The sequence below is a fragment of the Trichomycterus rosablanca genome, chromosome 1, assembly GCF_030014385.1.
Source record: "Trichomycterus rosablanca isolate fTriRos1 chromosome 1, fTriRos1.hap1, whole genome shotgun sequence".
Lineage (NCBI taxonomy): Eukaryota > Metazoa > Chordata > Actinopteri > Siluriformes > Trichomycteridae > Trichomycterus > Trichomycterus rosablanca.
In genome coordinates this window covers 5,093,494-5,115,049 of record NC_085988.1, presented here as the reverse complement: position 1 = coordinate 5,115,049, position 21,556 = coordinate 5,093,494, and the positions used below count along the sequence as shown (strand labels likewise).

Sequence of the window (21,556 nt, the reverse complement as noted above, 5' to 3'; positions counted from 1 at the left end):
ATTGAACACAGATGAAGGTTTCCAGTCTGGATGCTTAATAAGCAGTAAGGAGGAAATGATGTGGAAACGTTTCTAAATGGGACTTTTTGTTGTTTCTCCTGTACAGCCGGTCCCACGGTGAAGCCGTCCGTGTCTCTGCTCCCTCCCTCCTCTCTGCAGCTGTCTGAGGGATCGGCCTCGCTGCTCTGCCTGCTGTCTGGTTACTCTCCACAGGGGGCGCTGGTGAGCTGGATGGTGGACGGCAGAGTGCTGGAGGACGGGGTGGTGACCGGAGCAGAAGAACAGAAAGGGGGCAGTTGGAGGCGTGGCAGCACCCTGACCCTCAGCAAAGCACAGTGGGAAAAGGGGGAGGAGTTTGGCTGTAAGGTCTCTCACGGTGGTGTCGATCATCCCGTCGTATTCAGAAAGAACCAGTGTGAAGGCTAGCAGCTCCCAGATAGAACTGAACATGGAGACACTTCCACATGCTTCTACAATGGAGTTTCAGTTCTACACAATGCTGCATTTCTGTCTTTCCTCTGTTCAGTGTCCTGTTGCTCTTCCTGTAGTTTTGCTGTGCTGAAATAAAGCTTGATTTTGGACATTGTCTGGTCTTTTCTTCTAGTTCATCATCATGATGAGTGTTAGGAGAGAAGATCTTTAGCTGGAGATTCAGTGCTGTGTGTTGTGCTTCAGTGAGTTTGGATGAAGGAAGTTGAACATCTGGTGAAAGTGCTGCTCTATTCTGGGAGAAAGCAGATCACTCAGCCGTCTTCATGCTAATCTCACTTTCACCCCCATGTTCTCTCACTTTAGCTTCTACTCATTATAATTAGCTGATTTTGGTTGGTTGTTGGGGGGCTGGTTTTACTTCTTAAATTAATGCTGCACCCCTTTAGAAATGTGAATAAACACTTCTTGCTGTAACACTGAGAAATCATGAAGAAATGAAGCATTGCAGGTCATCACACATACACACGTTCTTTTATTCACCTTCAGGAGGAAAGATCAGACCTCAGAGTAAATACATGTGAATAAGGAGAACATCAGTAGCACCAACACTAGATATTTTCTCCAAACCAAAAGTTAAAGTTCAGAGGTGATTCCACTCTCAAACAGCACGTCCACATATTTATGCTCCTTCATTCATTATTACACTTCTGTCTGAGGTGTGAAGAACATTAGAAAATCCTTTAAAATTGCATCTATCAGAAGTCTTTGATCTTTAGTCATTTTTATCTGTGGTTTCATTAGAATGATGAAATTCCTGAATGTGTCACTCATAGATGTAATACTGCCACCTTGTGGTCATAGAACTGTCAGCTAAAACACATGGAAGATTTACATAAAGAAAAACTAAAAATATACTACATGACCAAAAGTATGTGAACACCTGATCATGTCCATGCAGGACAATGTATTTTAAAACCACAGTCATCAATATAGAGAGGGAATAACAGTCTCCACTCTTCTGGAAAGGTTTTCCACAAAACAAATGGAGTTTGATTTTGAACATTTCTGCCAGTTCAGCTAAAAGGCATTTGTTAGGCATTGATGTTCAACAAGAGCTGATTTATTTCATAAGGGTTTAGGGTGGTTAAACATTGTCAGAAGTATGTAGACACCTCCACATACATTTGTTGGACGTCAATTCTGAAGATTTAGGCATTAACTTGAAATGTCTCCCACACACCCATCACAGCAGAGATGTTCACAAGTTACAAAATACAGTCAAGTCACAAGTCAATATAACAGACAAAGCATACATAGTACATGTGAACATACAGTATGTATTAGATGATTATGTTTTATGCTACACCACTTGATATTGTTTTAGATGCATCAAACGTGTTAAAATAATCTGATGGATTTCTAGCAAATATTCCAGCTGTGAGGACTGAACATCTCGAGGTAAACAAAGAGGAAAAAGTTGGTGCAGCTCCTGTGTTGAGATGCTTACAAGCACTAGTAGGTGATTCTGGCTAAAGTTCTGATGATGAAACTCATGTTTAAGTGAATTTGAATTTGATAATTTTGAACAAAGCAGAACTTTCATATTCATGTATATTTCACTTCATCTCTAGTTCAGCAAAGTTTGCTCCAGATCTGCCATCATTTTATATCTGTGTTAGTGTGGAAAAAAGAAACGACTTCTTAAAGGCTGTTACCCTTAAACTCCACACATCTTCTGTTGAGTCCAAAATCCGTCCTAGTTTTATTAACACCTGTATTGGAATATGAGGAGTTTATTGTCTGTCACCTCATCTTAACCTGCTTGCTGATTTTTCTGTTCACTTGAACAGTCTGGGTCACCCTGACCCGCTTAAGAAACTTGTTTTTTACATATTAACACAGATGTTACTTATTAGATGCTATTTGCATATTTTAGCGGTCAAGTCTGGTCTAGGCAGGTCACCAGTTAAACTTGCTTTTGCGTATCTTGGTGAACTGAAGGTTCTGGGAAAACTATGAGATGTTATCAACAATTCCCATAATAACGGTCTGGGAGCAGAGCCATATAGAACCTTATTCCTTCGGCCTCATGATTGATTAGTGAAAGCTTCTGTCCGGTTTTGGGATTGTTTTTAGTTTCAGTTAAGTTTAGATTTTACTTGATACATGTTCTGTTGTAGCAACACAACACTATATTACCAAAAATATGTGAACACCCCTCCTAGTTATTTCCTAGTTCAGGTGTTTCAGCAACATACACGGCTAAGAAAAAGGTATTTGCCCTCTTCCCAATTTCATCTATTTTGCCAGTATATGTATTAAGATACAACAATAGTAAAAAAAAAATGCAGAATCTAAATGATCATTTCATTTACCGAAGATAAAGATTTATTCAAAACCTATATCACTGTGTGGACAAATAATTGTCCCCTTTGCTACTAAATCAACCAGTTAACTAAATTCAGTTGACAACTGGGTTGAATTTCACTAGCCACACTCAGACACAATTACTGCCAGACCTGTTTAATCTAAACATGACAACTAGAACCTGTCTAATAATGTGAAGCAGGGTAGAAGGCCTTAAAAAGCAGCACATGATGTAACGTTCTAAAGGGCTTTAAATACAGATCTGAAATAAAGTCACTAAAAACTACCAGTCTGGAATAGGTTACAAAGCCATTGCTTATGTGCTGGGACTCCAGTTCACCACAGTGAGAGCTATTATCCACAAATGGAGAAATTTTGGAACAGTGTTTAACCCTCCCAAGAGTGTCTGCTCTAACCAAACATCTAAAGATTTGCAGGCCTCACTTGCATCCAGTTCTACACAGCAAGCAATCATCAAGTCCATCCTTACAGCTTCCATAACCATCTGGTTTGATTCCTCCACATCACAAGAACGAGCCAAACTCCAGCATATAATCAGGACAGCGGAGAGGATCATTGGATGTAGTCTTCCAACACTCCAGGACATCTACAACAGCAGAGTGCTGAAGCGTGCTGGCAAAATTACAGCAGACTCCTCTCATCCTGGACATCACCTTTTTAAAATTCTTCCATCGGGGCAATCAAAACGAACACAACCAGACATGCTAACAGCTTTTTTTCCTAGAGCTGTAACACTTCTTGGTGATAGTGTATCACCAAAACAAATTCAACGTATGTGTAACATACCTGGCCAAATAAAGTGATTCTGATTCTGATACTCATCACACTTCATTTAGCTTTAGAAAAAGGGATCAAAACATTACTGATCTGCACAGACTCCAACTACTTGCCACTTAGCTGTATGAAAGCCTGTCAACCATAGAGAACTTTTCAAGGCTTGTGAACACATAGTAGACAAGTACAATATGCTAGTACACTGAAAGAAAGTCAAAGGGCATTCCAAAGTGGGGGCTACCAAGGGCCATTCACAGACTGCGGCTCTACACCACAGATCAAGTGAAGCACTATATCTCCAATGATGAGATGACTCCGTTCTGGGGCTACATCCTTTGTTCAAACTGCATGCGTCCCAGTCATCAGAGGCCTACTTGATCATGGCCCTGATGCACACACATCTCTAATGTTCATGCTGCCTCTGTGCCACAGGGGGATGATGCAATAATATGCCCATGACTCCCCATGCGTAGGTTATAGAGGTGTCACAGCAACCTACCAAGCACTCACACAGGTGATATACTGGCCCCACATAAGAAAAAACATGACAGATTAGATCAAAGGCTCAAATTCCAACCCGCAAATCCAACCCACTACAAAAAGGGGAGTGGCTGTCCTATAGTCTGACTTGCAAGTCAACCAGAGGTAAGAAATACCTCCTCACCGAGCCCTGCACGTTCACAAAATATATAAAATATAAAAGAATGGAACAGCCAAATTACGACCTACTTTCTGATTAATCAAATTTTTTTCTTGATTCGGCCCACCCAGTTTTGATTCTATAGAGTCTATTCATACATTTCTCACAGTAAGTCTCTGAGTCATTCTGCAGTTTGGCATGTTCTTTTCATGTGCGGGTTTCTTCTGGGTACTGTCTCTCACACTTTGTATGAAATGCAGAAGGTGTTTTACCCACATTTAAATTTTACTTTAAAAGAAAGACAGAATGAAGGGAGCACTAGACCTTAAAAATTCTTAGAAATTACACTGTGTTGATAGGTACACACTGGACTCACTGTGACTCTGATCAGGATGAAGTGTTTGTTATTATGTTAATAATAATAAAGCTTGTATTTAGGAGAAGTAGTGAGTGAGTGAGGTGTTTCCTGTACAGAGTGAATGATTGTACTGTATCACATCCTCCCCCTCAGCACCTGCAGTCGGTCCCAGCTGCAGCAGTGCAGTTACTGTACACTTCCACTCACCCAGGTTTTTGTACCACCATATAACACTGTGTAAAGACACCACTACCACTGATCTCATGGTAACTCTGACAGTAATAATCTCCTGCATCTCCAGTCTCAATTCTACTGATGGTCAGAGTGAAGTCAGATCCAGATCCACTGCCACCGAAACGATCTGGAATACCTGATACTCTGCTGCTAGTCTGCTAGATCAGGAGTTTAGGAGCTTCTCCAGGTTTCTGCTGATACCAGTGTAAATAACTACTACTAGGAACAGCAGGACTGGTTTTACAGTTGATGGTGACTGAAGCTCCTGGATCAACATGTTTTACTGCAGGACTCTGAGTCACAGTCACCTGACCTCTGGATCCTGAAAACAATAAGAAGAATAAAGACGTTCACTACATGAAGAACCATGTGGAGTTTGAAGATCATCTAGTGGATCTTCTCCACATGGCAGAGCCTCCTCACCAGTAGAACATCAAGCATCGTGTTACCTTGAGTGCAGAGAGCCAGTGTGCAGATGAAGATGGAGATGAAGGTCATGGTTGAATATGTGCTAACAGAAGCTTGCAGATGTTTCTACTGAACTGCAGTGATGTGAGAACAGTGTGCAGCAGCACTGCATTGATGATTGAACACAGATGAAGGTTTCCAGTCTGGATGCTTAATAAGCAGTAAGGAGGAAATGATGTGGAAACGTTTCTAAATGGGACTTTTTGTTCTGTTTCTCCTGTACAGCCGGTCCCACGGTGAAGCCGTCCGTGTCTCTGCTCCCTCCCTCCTCTCTGCAGCTGTCTGAGGGATCGGCCTCGCTGCTCTGCCTGCTGTCTGGTTACTCTCCACAGGGGGCGCTGGTGAGCTGGATGGTGGACGGCAGAGTGCTGGAGGACGGGGTGGTGACCGGAGCAGAAGAACAGAAAGGGGGCAGTTGGAGGCGTGGCAGCACCCTGACCCTCAGCAAAGCACAGTGGGAAAAGGGGGAGGAGTTTGGCTGTAAGGTCTCTCACGGTGGTGTCGATCATCCCGTCGTATTCAGAAAGAACCAGTGTGAAGGCTAGCAGCTCCCAGATAGAACTGAACATGGAGACACTTCCACATGCTTCTACAATGGAGTTTCAGTTCTACACAATGCTGCATTTCTGTCTTTCCTCTGTTCAGTGTCCTGTTGCTCTTCCTGTAGTTTTGCTGTGCTGAAATAAAGCTTGATTTTGGACATTGTCTGGTCTTTTCTTCTAGTTCATCATCATGATGAGTGTTAGGAGAGAAGATCTTTAGCTGGAGATTCAGTGCTGTGTGTTGTGCTTCAGTGAGTTTGGATGAAGGAAGTTGAGCATCTGGTGAAAGTGCTGCTCTATTCTGGGAGAAAGCAGATCACTCAGCCGTCTTCATGCAAATCTCACTTTCACCCCCATGTTCTCTCACTTTATCTTCTACTCATTATAATTAGCTGATTCTGGTTGGTGGGTTTTACTTCATAAATTTAGTGCTGCACCCCTTTAGAATTGTGATTTTTTATTTTGCATCCAAAGTGATTTACAATTCAAACAGGCACAAACTTACATCATTTCTGCATTTAGCTTTTAGTGTGCCACCATTAAAACACTAGGATGGTGTTACACATTAAATGTGCACCGACAAACAATATAAATCATGTCAAACATATACGGATTCAAATAAATGTGTCTGTAAGAATTTAAAAGTATTATTTCAGCTACTGTTACACTTATAACACGTAGCCATTATAACCACAGGAGGCTCCCCAGAGGTTCCAATTACACTGGACTAAGGTCAACACACACCAACACTATTAACCCTTTGGAAGTGCTCTGTGTCACCTGGTACACCTTGGTCTGTGGTATAGGTTCAAGGGGCCAATCTTTAAAATGCTCAGTTTTTAAAGTTCAAGCTAGTCAATTTTGAGTCTATCCCAAGGTAGAATACTGAGCCTAGTGCCACCTTAACAGGGTGTCGAAATGTTGACACAACAGTTTAGGTCTCTAACTGATCGTTGAGTCTCTCCCATGTGGGTTAAGGTACTTTGTAGTTACTCTTAGCTGTCCCAGCAATCACGAAAGCAGGTGTCACTGAACTGTTTGACTGAAACTAGGTTTCCGGACAAGTTGCTTTTGGGATTTCTCATGTAGAACAACCCTGTTTTTAATTTGAATTCGTCGTATGAGAGTTGATGGGCCTGATTTTCTCCTGATAAAGAAAAGTCCTTATTCACTCCTCATTGCTCTATATTGTGTTGTTTGAATTATTTCTTATTAGTTATTAGTTCAGAATTGTGTTGGTTCTGATTTTAATTCATTTTCTACAGTGGTATTACCACTAGCTTCCTTTTTACATGTGACATAATTGAGGGGGTTACCAGTAAGAGTTAAAGAAAATCTGGACTGGAGGCCTACATCTCTGGATTGGACTGTCTCAAGCTTTTCACCATAATTGGTGGAAATAAAGGCTGGAATGTTGCTACTGCTTGCAGCATTATACTTTGTAGCTTGGAGGTGGACCTTGGGGGGTCCACAGGTTAATGAGAATTTGCAAGGCAATCTATTATTTTCTTTTCTAAAGGCTCATGGAACATGTAGCATTTATTATGGATTGCTTTCACATCCCATTCTTCTATTTTTTCCTGACTCTGTGAATTTGATGAGTTAAGTTAGTATTATGATACTTCAAGATAATTTTATTGTTCCATCAACCTTGTGGTCAAGTTCGCGAATGACACGGTATTACAGGAAGGAGGTGGAGGACCTAATATGGTGGTGCAGAGACAACAACCTCAACCTCAATGTTCAGAAGACCAAGGAGATGGTTGTGGATTTCCGCAGGACTGGTACAACCCCTCCTCCTCTACTCATTGATGGAGTAGCTGTGGAGATGGTCCCCTTCGTCAAGTACCTCAGGGTAAACCTGTCTGTCATGCTCACCTGGCGTACCAACACTGTGTGAAGACCTGCCCTCCTCAGCTACCTCAGGAAATACAGGCGTTGTTTGGCTTTCCTTATGACAGACATCCTCAGGTCATTCTACAGCTGTGTTGTGAAGAGCACCCTGACCACCTGCCTCACTTTGTGGTATGCTGGCTGCACTGTGGCAGAAAAGGAGGCGCTGCAGAGAGTGGTAAAGTCTGCACACAGAGGACCATCAGATGCAGCTTACCACCCATCGGGGACATATACACAATCAGGTCTAAAGAAAGAGCCGCCTGCATCTTCCGTGACCCCACCCACCCCGCACATGGACTTTTCACCCCCCTTCCCTCTGGAAGGAGGCTGCACTGCATCCAAGCAAAAACAACAAGACTGAAAAACAGCTTTTTTCCGGATGCAGTCAGACTGCTAAATTGCTCCACCCCTAATAAACTGTCTATGCACCAATTACCTTAAACACCTGTGAACTTGTGCTGCCATTTCTGCTGCTATACACTTTGAGCTGCTGCTATATTTTGAAATCATGCACTTTAGCTCCACATAAAGCTGCTGTAGTTCTTCTGCAATACTTGTGAATGTAAATGTAAATATTTAAAATACCTTATCTTAGTTATTTCTTCCAGTTTTTTAAGTCTTAATTTTATTTTATACTTAACATTATACTTTTTTGTTATTCATATTTCATTATCTTACACACATCAAGACCTGAGTAACCGCATTTCGTTCTAATCATGTACATGGTTTTGAATGACAATAAAGCTGAGTCTGAGTTTTTACGGCTATGACACAATGAATGACAAAGACAGAAAAGAGTTTGAGAGTATAGTATGGTATGGTACAACACAGTCAGTAGTGGTGTGTTTGACTTAACAAAGTACACACAATAATGAAGCAACTGGTGGAGGACATACTGAACCTCCTTATTTATTCTCATGAGATTTTAGGCTCAGAATAATCAGCACTAAATCTATAAAGATTCATGTTATTCACATCCGAGCAAAACCTCCTAACTACTAACTCTGTAGAGACCAAAACTAACACCATAAAACTATTAAACAAGTAAAAGAATGTGACTTATTTGTGTTTTTTTTTTTATTATTTGGTTGTAACTTTTTGTATTTGGTTGTAGCTCCTCAATTCAAAAACCAACTGAAGCAAACAGCACATGGAGATAAAGTAGTTTCTACTAGATGAGCTACAGCTGCTGATTGTTAGCTGTAATAAGGTGAAGTTCAATCCTATTGGTTGGGTATGAAGGTGTGCACCAATCAATGCAGGAGTTACCACCTCCAGACCCACCCCCAATCCCAACCAAAGCCAGCAGCTCTGTTCAAAATGTCCTACTGCCCCAGTATATACTGCATACTAATCCTATAGTAGTGTGTACTATAGTATGCAGTATGATTAAACTGAACCATCTTCTGGTTTACTGCTTCATCTTGGAACTTGCTGTCAGTTCAATTCTCTTTTAAGAGTTCTTCTAAACTCAAGTCCTCTCAGTGTTGGAACATCTTTAATTAACATGAGCTAAATAAATAATAAAAGGTTTTTCCTTCCTCGTACCTGATTCAGCATAATGTTTAATATTTCATTATAGAAGCTGTATGGTGGTGCAGCTAGTATTGTGGAGACCTGGGTTCAATTCTCACGTCTTGGTGGTGCTACTTTGATCAGTTTTGCATGTTGTCTTCATATTTGGCTTTCTCTGTGTAGAGTATGTGAGTAAGTAAATGTGTCTGTAGTCTGTACCAGCTTTACACCACTGTGACCCTGATCAGGATGAAGTGGTTGTTATTATGTTAATAATAATAAAGCTTGTATTTAGGAGAAGTAGTGAGTGAGTGAGGTGTTTCCTGTACAGAGTGAATGATTGTACTGTATCACATCCTCCCCCTCAGCACCTGCAGTCGGTCCCAGCTGCAGCAGTGCAGTTACTGTACACTTCCACTCACCCAGGTTTTTGTACCACCATATAACACTGTGTGAAGATGTTACCACTATTTTCACTCTGACAGTAATAACCTCCTGCATCTCCAGTCTCAAATCTACTGATGGTCAGAGTGAAGTCAGATCCAGATCCACTGCCACTGAAACGATCTGGAATACCTGATGCTCTGCTGTTAACCAAGTAGATCAGAACTTTAGGAGCTTCTCCAGGTTTCTGCTGATACCAAGCCAAACGCTGACCGTGGCTATCAGAGTAAACATTAGAACTGGTTTTACAGTTGATGGTGACTGAAGCTCCTGGATCAACATGTTTTACTGCAGGACTCTGAGTCACAGTCACCTGACCTCTGGATCCTGAAAACAATAAGAAGAATAAAGAAGTTCACTACATGAAGAACCATGTGGAGTTTGAAGTTCATCTAGTGGATCTTCTCCACATGGCAGAGCCTCCTCACCAGTAGAACATAAAGCATCGTGTTACCTTGAGTGCAGAGAGCCAGTGTGCAGATGAAGATGGAGATGAAGGTCATGGTTGATGTGGGTGAAGATGCTGGTCAGCAGCTCTCAGTCATGAAGTGTTAAACTCACAGAGCTTTAAACACTGACAGAGCACTGAAGCATGTAGTGTGTGTGTGTGTGTGTGTGTGTGTGTGTGTGTGTGTGTGTGTGTGTGTGTGTGTGTGTGTAGAATCACTGGAGTGGAACAGTGTGAATGTGTCACTCAGAGATGCAATACTGCCACCTTATGGTGAAAGAACAATCAGCTGCTACATATGGAAGTATCTCCTGTACTGTCTCTTATTCTCCCTTTATTTACTATAGTAATTGTGACCTGCACTCATGTACTCAGTATTTAGGAGGGGTGTCCACATAATTTAAAATACTCCATATGATCTAAATAAAGACAGATGATAGTTTGATATAAAAGTTGTAATAAATGATCAGAAAGAGTTACAAGGTTTAGCTGAACTGAGCTGGAACTGAGATGCTGGTCTGTGGAACAAACAGACCATTTTAACCATCAACAGCAGAAACTGGAACCAGTCAGTATTTCATCTTAAATATTCTGTAGAATCCTCATGATCATCTGATCATCAGCTCTCATTTTATATTGGTGAGAACTGGTTATGTTTAAAACCACATCAAATGATGATCAGCTTTTATTTTCAGAGTACAGAGAGTGTAGATGAAGATCCTCCTCCTCATATCCACTATTAGGTGACTCTACCATATGTTCACATTGTAGGTATACTGTTACTGACTGTAGCTCATCTGTAATTCTGCACAGTGTTACGTGTTCAGTGATTTATGGGGTAGAAAGGAATCGATTCAATCATGAAACGACCAATCAGGAGATTTGATCTAAGTGATGAATCGTTCTCAGCACATTTTATTGTTTGTATGAACTGATACTTGAATTGATCAGACCGACCACTATATGACCAAAAGTATGTGGACACCCCTCCTAATTATTAGGTTCATGTGTTTCAGCCACACTTGTTGCAAACTGGTGTATAAAACCAGTTATATAAATTATATGCTCATAGCTTTGTGGCAACAGTTTAGGGAAGGCCCCTTCCTGTTTGAGCATGACTATGTCCCTGTGCACAAAGCAAGATACATAAAGATATTATATGACAAGGAACTCTAGTGTCCTGATCTAAACCCTAGTGAATTCTACATTCACTGTAATCACATCTATCTGAATGTACATAACATGTCATGATGGTTTCATTCATATCATCTCTTCTATCACTGCTGCTTCATCTCAAACCTTCATTCTACTAGTGAGATGTTCCATGTGCTGATGAGAATCCCTGTTCCACAGTGAGGAGAACACCACAAAGAGAGGAACATGCTCAGTACTGTAGTGCTTTGTAGATGATGATGTTCAGTGGAGTGCAGCTTTAGCAGCTCTGCAGATGTTCTCAGATCAGTGTGTGTTTCAGAGAACTTCCTCTACAGCTGAGGGAGGTTTTTGTACCAGCAAAATAACACTGTGTGAGTGGAAGGCTGTAATCCTGCTGACAGTAATAATCTCCTGCATCTTCAGCCTGGACTCCAGTGATTTTTAAATTCTGTACCAGATCCACTTCCACTAAAACGTTCAGGAATCCCAGACTGACGAGTAGTTGCAGCATAGATCAGGAGTTTAGGAGCTTCTCCAGGTTTCAGCTGGTACCAGTCATGTTCAGTGCCAATGCCCTGACTGGCTCTGCAGTTGATGGTAACAGTTTGTCCTGGAGAAACCGAGTGAGATCCTGGAGTCTGAGTCATGATGATTTCTCCAAACGACTCTAAAGAGAAGAAGAGAGAAAAGTTGAAGGTGATAAAGAGACGGTGATGGTGAGCGCTGATGTTGGAGGACTGATATGAAGATAGTAAATAAACAGTGAATCTCACGTTGAGTGAGGAGGCCGAGTGTATTCAGCAGTAGAATCAGAACCTTCATCATTGTGCTGCGTCTCAGTGAGTCTGAAAGTCCTGAACCCAGTCTGATCAGAACTACAGCTCTTATAGTGTGTGTGTGTGTGTGTGTGTGTGTGTGTGTGTGTGTGTGTGTGTGTGTGTGTGTGTGTAATCACTGGAGTGGAAACAGAGGTTTTTGTACGGCGGCTTCATTGGAATGTATCACTGTGCTACACTTTTGGTGGAGGAACCAAACTCATTGTAAAAAGTAGTTTTATTTCTTCTAAATCAAAAATGTTATTAATAATAAATATACAGTAACTAATATTTAGTAATTGTGTTTGTCAATTGATGGCTGAATATTAAAGATTGAATAAATGTGCAGGTGTTTTTGATGGTAAATATAAAGCTGGTCTCTGGTTGATGGAGTTTGGTGTAAACTGGTACGAGTGACTGGTGCTGATGTAAAATCCAGACGAATGCTGCTGTGTGTTTGTGCTAAACAATGAATATTTCTGTAATCAGCTACAGTCATGTGAAAAAGTTAGGACACCCCATGAGAACTTTTGTGACAAGCTGAAGTCCACCACCGTCCGCTCGAACCTGATGAGTCTCAAGAAATTCTTTGAATTTCTGTCGTACATATCCAGGAAGACAAACATACTGAGCGGTGTGAATTTCATATGGTTAAAGAATGAGGTGAAGCTTCGCCTAAGAGATATTCAGAGGGACGTGACTTGTCACCGACAAGCCGTCCGTAAAGCAGCCACCAGTGAGTGTCGCGTCAGAACACGTTACACTAGGGTCGTCGAAACAGTAGCGATAACCATCTCTTGCTCGTCTTGCCCCACAGAAAGCATCGTGTCCAACGATGACCTCAAGAGCTTCCGCAGGGAGGCCCGTGTCATCCTCCCCGCCAAGATCGGTCAGTGCGGTCCCACGTATCGTTTCCGAGATGTGAGAGAGAGACAAAAACAAACCCTATTGAAGTGTTTCTTTTTTTGTTCCGTAGAGTCTCTCAAGGACGGTTCCACCAGAACCTCCACCAGGTATTCGGCCTGTTGACCGGATACTTTGTGTCCGTGTCCGGTCACCGGGCCGGAGTAATGAAAAACCTGAAGGTGGAGGAGGTCCTGAACGCCGAGGTGGAGGGGGAACATGTCACCATAGACGTGAGTGTCATGTCGGGGTACTCCTAGGGCCGACCGGTCCGTGGCATGCTACGGTCAGGCTCGCTAACATGTTTTCCTGTTCTCCACAGGTGGAAGAACACAAGTTGGCCTCCACCTACGGTCATGCTCAGCTGAGCCTGAGCCATGCCGAGCTGGAGTGGCTCGAAGGGGTCATCCACTCCCGGGATAAATTCGCGGGGTCAGAGTCCCGCTACTTTTTCTTTAACTCCGCAGGTGGGAGGTGTGAGAAGCTACTGACATATTTCAAGAGCGAGTGGACTAGGATGGGTTTCGGAGGAAAATTCACATTCCGCAACCTCCGTACGTCCATGGTGCACCACGTGAGTACACGCTCGTTCGAGATTTCGCGATGCACGTGTGACCATGTCGCAGAGTTTCATCTGTATCCGTCTGTCTGTCTGTTTTCCTCTCTTTCGTCGTGTTCTTAGACCAAGAACCTCAGCCCAAAGAAGCGGTTGGCTGTCCACCGGGCGATGTGCCATTTAGAGGCGGTGGCCGCAAAATTTTATGTGCCTCTGAACAACGTGCAGGAGGCCGCCCAGGTCCGTCGGCTGCAGGAGGGAGAGGAGCCAGACGACGAACGCCCCCACTGCAGCGGCGTCTGACCCGTCCGCAAAGCCGCACGCCGCAGCCTCCGAAAGGAAATCGATGAGTCTGGGACACGCGAGACAGACTCTTCCGGAGAGGACCCCGCTGCACCCCAGGAGGAGAGCTCCGGAGACTCACGGCCCACCAAAAGCAAGTGGGTCAGAATCGTGAGTCCGCAAGAGTCCTCGAACGACAACGACGAACCCTTCGTTTTGAGGTTGCCGTCCGAGAGCAGTCCCGAACAGGTGTCAGGTTTCTTCTATTTTGCCAGTTTGTGTAAAAATATACAACAATAGTAAACACAAAATGCAGATTTTAATTGATTATTTCATTTACCAAAGATGAAGATTAATTCAAGAGCTATATCACACTGAAGAAGTAATTGTCCTCTTTGCTACTAAATCAACCAGTTAACTAAATTCAGTTGACAACTTGGTTGAATTTCACTAACACAATTACTGCCAGACCTGTTTAATCTAAACATGACTTAACTAGAACCTGTCTGATAATGTGAAGCAGGGTAGAAGGTCTCAAAAAGCAGCACATGATGTAACATTCTAAAGAGCTTTAAATACAGATCTGAAACAAAGTCACTCAAATCTACCAGTCTGGAATAGGTTACAAAGTCATTGCTTAGGCTCTGGGACTCCAGTTAACCTTCTATGTTTTTTCTATGTTCATGATTAGGTGCTTTTTTTCTATGTAAATTGTAAAGCATCTTTGGGTATCTTGAAAAGTGCTATATAAATAAAATGTATTTATTATTATTATGTTCATAAAAATTAGAAATCGGCCTAATTCTACCCTGCAGCAATGGTTGATGTTTTTCTTTGTACTTCTACAGAATCATTCTACAGAATTCAGCATGCAGGGTTTCTGTTGGGATAAATTTCCTGGCAAGAGAGAACAACATTCTGGACCAAGTGTACACAAACATCTCAGGGATGTTTAAAGCCTCTCCATCTGCACATCTAGGACAATCGGATCATATTTCTCTTACTCTGATCCCAGCTTACAGACCAAAGATCTGCAGAACAAAACCAAATATCAGGACAGTACAAGTGTGGTCTGAGGAAGCCACCTCAATGCTACAGGACTGCTTTGATAGCACAAATTGGGACTTGTTTGCAGAGGGGACAGACCTGGAGGAATACACTGCTTCAGTTCTAGGATACAATCCCCCACCATCGTTCCTGTACCCAAGAAATCGGTTTCATCATGCCTGAATGACTATTGTCCAGTGGTTCTAACACCCATAGTCATGAAATGCTTCGAGAAGCTGGTGCTTTCACACATCAGAACAGTCATCCCACCTGGCCTGGACATGTATCAGTTTGCCTACCGACCAAATCGCTCCACAAAGGACGCCATCACAACAGCACTCCACACCGCAACATTTGGAGGAACCTGACAGCTATGCGAAGATGTTATTTGTGGACTTCAGCTCCGCATTTAACACGATCGTCCCCCATTAACTGGTCAGCAAACTGGTGGGCCTGGGCCTGAATTCCTCAATGTGTACATGGATTATGGATTTTCTCACTGGACGTCCACAAAAGGTCAAAATTGGCAACCACACCTCTTCCACCCTCATCTTAAACACAGGAACTCTGCAGGGTTGTGTGTTAAGCCCTATGCTTTTTACACTCTTTACACATGACTGCACCCCCATTCATAATTCCAACAGAATAATTACATTCACAGGTGACAACAATAGTCAGACTGATTTCTAACAATGAGGAGATGGCCTACAGGCAGGTGGTAGCTTATTTGTCTTAATGGTGTAGATACAACAACCTGGCTCTTAACACCTCTAAGACAAAGGAGATCGTCATTGACCTTTAAAGAACAAATGACATAGACCACCTCCCCCTACACATCCATGGAGAAGAAGTGGAGATGGTAAAAAGCCTGAAGTTCCTCTGAGTCTACGTGTCTGACCAGCTGACATGGACGTTAACACCTCACGCCTGGTTAAGAAGTTTCAACAAAGAAGCTGAAAAAGGCCAAACTACCACAGAAACTACTGGTGAACTTTTGCAGGAGCACAACAGAAAGAATTCCTACTTCATGTTAAATCATCTTGTTAAAGAAGGAGTGACGCCGAGCATTGTTGCTCAAGGTGGCAAAATTTTTATCTTTTCATGGTAAAAGTTCAATCAATCTTTCATAGATAGTTTCTCATTCTTACTGATTGTGGTGGTGCTTTGGCACCTTTAAGTGTGCTGCAGCCGTGTCGCATCGCGGGTTACGTCATTACGCTGGCTTGTTGTCCAGCGTTAGCGGTAGTCTTTAAATTCACGGAGCAGACACGACCAGTAGAGCAAGCTTGGGCTGTCTCACGCAGTTCCGCCTGGCTATCCGGATTGGTTTCGTTGCGATTGTTCGCTTGCGAGCGATTTTCTTGTGGAGACAAAGACAGGGACTTTCACGTTTCTCTTCGGAGGGAATTGTATTCGGCGGCCTGTGTTCCGAAGTGGCTCTTTTGGGCTTCATCTGGTTTTGCCGTGGATTCGGGCTTGGTGTATATTAGTATCGGACTCTGGGTAAGTAGTGCAGTTTTGTTATATCGCTGCTACTATGAGTTAGAGTAATTATTAATGAGCTTAGCTAATTTGGAAATATTTGTTTCCTCGTAGGATGCCAGGTGCTTTCGTCTCTCTTCTACTGGGCCTATAACCAGCTTTGCATCGTCGGGCTTCACTCCGGCTGCTGTTTTGCTTCCATTGTGTTTTATTATAGTACATTTTCACACTGCCGCTCGTTTTGGATGGTGGCGGTACCTCATTGGGAGAGGCCGTGTGCCGCCATAGCAAGCGGCAGCGTGTGTGGGTTGACTTTAATTAGTGTCTGTGCGAGGGTGTGGGGTGGTAAGTGGGTATTAACTGCTTATTATTGAGCACGTTGTTTTGGTGATTTGGTTTATTTTATTTTATTGTTTGTTGGCTGATTTCCTTTTTGATTTTTATATACATCCTGTGGGGTGGTAGTTGGGCTGACGGGGCCTGTGTGGGCCTCCCTGTCGGTTTTCACGAGTTATTGGGTTGGTGATGCTGCTTTGCTGTGCCCTCTTGGGGTGTATAGCTTACTGTGCGTGTGTGTTGTCACCGTTTTGTAAATTGCCTTACTGCCGGTTCCGTGGGCTCAGCTATTCCTGACGGGTATTGTATAGTATTAATCATATTGTTTATTTGATCTTTTAGATGTGGGTTTATGTCTTTTTATGTTTTGTTATTTTGATGTGTTATTCTAGTATGTGGGTTTATGTCTTTTATGTTTGGTTATTTTGATGTGTTATTCTAGTGGGTCTACCTCTAACCATACCCGCAGTAGTGTGTAACTAAGTGAGTGTGTGTGTGTTTGGGCGCAACCATTTTAACAAAAGATTTAAGAATATGTTTGGAATACGTTCGAAAGTAAATAAATATGTATATGATTAGAAATAGAACCTTGTCTCTGTCTTGATTGCACGAACTTGTTAGCTATTGTGCGGGTATCATGTGAATTGTGGGAACCGTGATTAATTTGGGGTGTTTGTAATTAAAAACTCTTTTTCCCTCGGGGGCCTATACCCCACTGGGGGTGGCGTTGTCGAAATTATCTTCCGGTTTCCGCCATATTATCACATTTGGCGTTGGTCGGCAGGATATGCATGAGAGCAGAGACATTGGTTCTGTTATTTGTTGTTTTCTTTTTGTAATATAAAGTCGTTATATGGTTGGTGTAGGAATGAGTGTATGTGTAGGAGCGTTGAATGAATGACCATCGCTGAGTGAGCGGTGTGAGTTTTCTTTTTAGAAGCAGAACAGCAGCCGGTATTGGGAGCCTGTAGCCTCTTGGAGCTCTGCTCGGTCATTTTCGTGAGTTTTCGAATACGTTAAAATTGGTGGGTGCCTTTGTACAATATGTCGGAGGAAACGCAACAACTTAGGGACCAGTTGGCTCAGTTGAGAGCTGAGCACGAGCGCTTAAAGGCGGCTCGTTCTGATCAAGCTATAGATGCGAGTACGTCCAGGGCTAGTGTTCCAACTGTATCCACTACCGAACGTCTAGTCTTTATCCCTAGGGAAAAGAAGTGCCCATTGTTTAGGGGAAATGTAGGTATAAGTATCGAGGTGTGGAAGGAGGAAGCAGAGGCCTGTATGCGGGCTCGTTGCCTGTCTATTGTTGACAAAGCCTATTTTCTTTTTGATCATTTGGAGGGCGAGGCGCGGGAAGAGATTCGATATAGGTCCAGGGAGGAAAAGGAAAACCGGTAGGCCATTTTTGACATTTTGCAGGAGCTTTACGGTTGTCCACAGTCATATGTTGCCTTGCAGGAGGCATTCTTTTCCAGAAAACAGCAAGAGGGGGAGTCGCTCCTTGAGTTTTCAATCGCTTTGATGACCCTAATGGATAAGGTTAGACGGAGCGCGCCTGAGGGGATTCTTAATGTAGATGTCATTCTACGTGATCAGTTTGTGGAACATGTTAGTGAGGGTGCTCTGCGTCGTGATTTGAAAAGCTTCCTTCGGGTTAAACCGTTGGCCACGCTGATTGAGGTTCGTAAGGAAGCCATGCGTTGGGAACGGGAGGGTTTGGCTGGACCCCTTCGGCCGCGTAGTTGCTCCTTACCCTCCAGTGATCGAGTCTTTGGGGTCCCTGGTACATCTTGTTCCGTGAGTAGTGATTCTCGCGGTGGGCCCCCGACAAGGTCTGACATGGAAAAATTACAGGCTGATGTGGCAAAGCTTATGGAATTGGTGCAACAACAACAGGTGCAGCTTCAGAATCTTTCTTACGGGGTGGCTGCACGGGGGGAGCCACAGAGGCGTGGTCGATCCCCCCGGGAGGGATCTATTATCTGCAGACGCTGTCGTCAATCAGGCCATTATGCTGGGGACTGTGACGGGGAGCGAGTGGTGGGGCCCCCACTAGTCCCTCCTAATAGGGGCCCTAGGCCTCTTGAGCATCGACCTCCCCACCTGAATCAGCCATCGGAAAACTGACGCCCGCCGGACTGAAGAGTCACAGTCCGGAGGGGGCTTTTCTTGGCTCAGGCATTGCGGTTGATCCTCTTACCGTTGCTAATGCCTTACTTTCCAACTGTCCACATTCGCTTGTCTTGATGGGTGGGGTTTATGTTCCATGTCTTATTGACACAGGGTCTATGGTGTCGACTATCACCGAAAGTTTCTTCTTGGCCCATTTTGAACCTCTGGGACAGGAACACTTACAATCATGTCATTGGTTACAACTTCGAGCTGCTAATGGTCTAGAGATTCCATATTTGGGCTACTTGGAGTTAGATGTCGAGCTCTGTGGGAAAAGTATGCGTGGCTGCGGTGTTTTGGTTGTTCGTGATCCCCCGGGGGGCATGGCCGTTAAGATTCCAGGGGTTCTTGGCATGAATGTGATTAGTAGGTGTTACCAGGAACTGTTCGGGCAACATGGTCCTATGCTTTTCGATCTTCCATCTGTGTCTACAGCCCCGCAGCTGGTGGTGAAAGCGTTGCAGCACTGCCATCAGGCTGAAGTCCAGCCTATGATCGGGGCCAGTGGCACTGTGAATGTAGGGGGTCGAAGGCCGTGGCGGGTTCCGGGGGGGACTATGAAGTTGATCCCGGCTACCTGTCCCGAGTCTTATTCTGGATTTGGCACGCTTTTTGAGCCCACAGATTGGGGATTGCCAGGGGGGTTGCTGGTTTCTCCAGCTCTTGTGCAAGTGACGCGTGGCTCCGTGCAGGTCCCTGTAGTCAACGTTGGTTGTACGGACATTTTGCTTTACCCCCGTACTAGGCTGGGAGTTTTGAGCACGGTGTCCATTGTTAGCTTGCCATGAGATGTGGTGGAGGTTCATTCGGTTACTGCCGCCATTTGTTCCAAGCCGCCTGCCTTGTTGTCGGTGGAGGAACAAATTGGGGCTGTGGATTTGTCGCCTCTGTCTGCTGAGGAACAGGCAGAGGTTCGTGCACTGCTTTGGAGGTATTCCTCAGTCTTCTCTGCCCATGAGGGAGACTTGGGTTGTACTACCTTAATTTCCCATGATATCCCACTGCTAGATCAGACTCCGGTTCGACAGCGCTATCGGCGCATTGCCCCCTCCGACTATGAGGCGGTGAAAATTCACATTAACCAGCTTCTCCAGGCGAAGGTCATCAGGGAGAGCAGTAGTCCATTTGCTTCTCCCCTGGTTCTAGTTAGGAAAAAGGATGGAAGCTTACGGCTTTGCGTGGATTATCGCTTGTTAAATGCGAAGACTCGGAAGGACGCCTTCCCTCTTCCTCGAATTGAGGAGACGTTGGACATGTTGGGGGGTGCCCGCTGGTTTTCCACAATGGATTTAGCCAGCGGGTATAACCAGGTCCCAGTGTCGGAGGGGGATCGGGCCAAGACGGCATTTTGTACTCCGTTCGGGTTGTTCGAATGGAACAGAATGCCGTTTGGGCTTTGCAATGCGCCAAGCACGTTCCAAAGATTGATGCAACGTATGTTTGGCGACCAACAGTGTCATTCTGTTCTGCTGTATCTTGACGATATTGTGATCTTTTCGTCTACTGTAGCACAACATCTACAACGCCTGGAGATGGTCTTGACCCGGTTGCAGGCAGAGGGACTGAAGGCCAAGTTGGGGAAGTGTGCATTTTTCAAGCCCGAGGTTCGTTACTTGGGGCATGTGATTTCCCAGCGGGGGGTTTCTACCGACCCTGATAAGGTGGAAGCAGTTTCAAAATGGCGGCGACCTACCAATGCGTCTGAGCTTCGCTCATTTCTTGGCTTCGCCAGCTATTATCGGCGTTTTGTCGAAGGCTTTGCAAAATTGGCAGCCCCATTACATCGGTTGGTAGCTGAATTAAGCGGGAGCCGATCTAGACGGGCCTCGGGACAGCGGTTTCAGGACGCCTGGTCGGGGGAGTGCGAGGTGAGCTTCGATGGGCTCAAAAATAAGCTCGTTGCTGCGCCAGTACTGGCGTATGCGGACTTCGGCCGGCCATTCATCCTGGAAGTAGACGCAAGCTATAGTGGCTTAGGTGCGGTACTTTCTCAGGAGGTGGATGGAAAGGTTCGGCCTGTGGCGTACGCCAGTAGGACCTTGAGGCCGACGGAGCGAAACATGAGCAATTATAGCTCGATGAAACTTGAGTTTCTCGCCCTAAAGTGGGCGATTACAGAGAAATTCCGGGAGTATCTACTGGGGCAGAAGTGCTTAGTTTATACAGATAATAACCCGTTGAGCCATCTCGCCTCTGCGAAGCTAGGGGCCGTAGAACATCGATGGGCTGCGCAGTTAGCCTCGTTCGATTTTGAGCTTAAATATCGATCAGGAAAGTCTAACCGTAATGCCGACGCGCTTTCGCGGCAATACCAACCTGATGGAGAGGGGGCAGGTGATCTGGTCTCAGGGACTGCGGTCCCCAGGTTGCTGCAACAGGTAGCAGCTTGTGGAGACCGCATTATAGCTTCCCAGTTGGTGGTCTCGGTATTGCCATCTCATGCTTCTCCAGATTTGTGTGCTTTACAGGCGAGTGACCCTATTATTCAGTCGGTTCTGGTCTTCTGGAAGGATCGTAGGCGGCCAACTCGTGAAGAACGGGAAGCCCTTTCGCCTTTGGCTCTCGTCCTGTTGCGCCAGTGGGATCGGTTAGTTGAGAATGAAGGGGTGCTTTATCGACGTGTTCTGCACCCCAGTGGTCGCGAGGAGTGCCGTCAGTTGCTTCTGCCA

The 21,556-nt window shown here is 44.3% G+C and overlaps 2 gene segments (V, D, J or C); one reads left to right on the top strand and one right to left on the bottom strand.

Annotated features, from left to right (window-relative positions):
- LOC134317528 (Ig kappa chain V region Mem5-like) overlaps positions 1-469 on the top strand; it is an 80,304-nt gene extending 79,835 nt beyond the window's left edge. The window contains 1 exon segment of the V gene segment in view: positions 107-469. Within this exon segment, the coding sequence occupies positions 107-426 (320 nt within the window).
- Positions 1-21,556, bottom strand: part of LOC134317488 (Ig kappa chain V region Mem5-like) — a 111,669-nt gene that overhangs the window by 81,714 nt on the left and 8,399 nt on the right.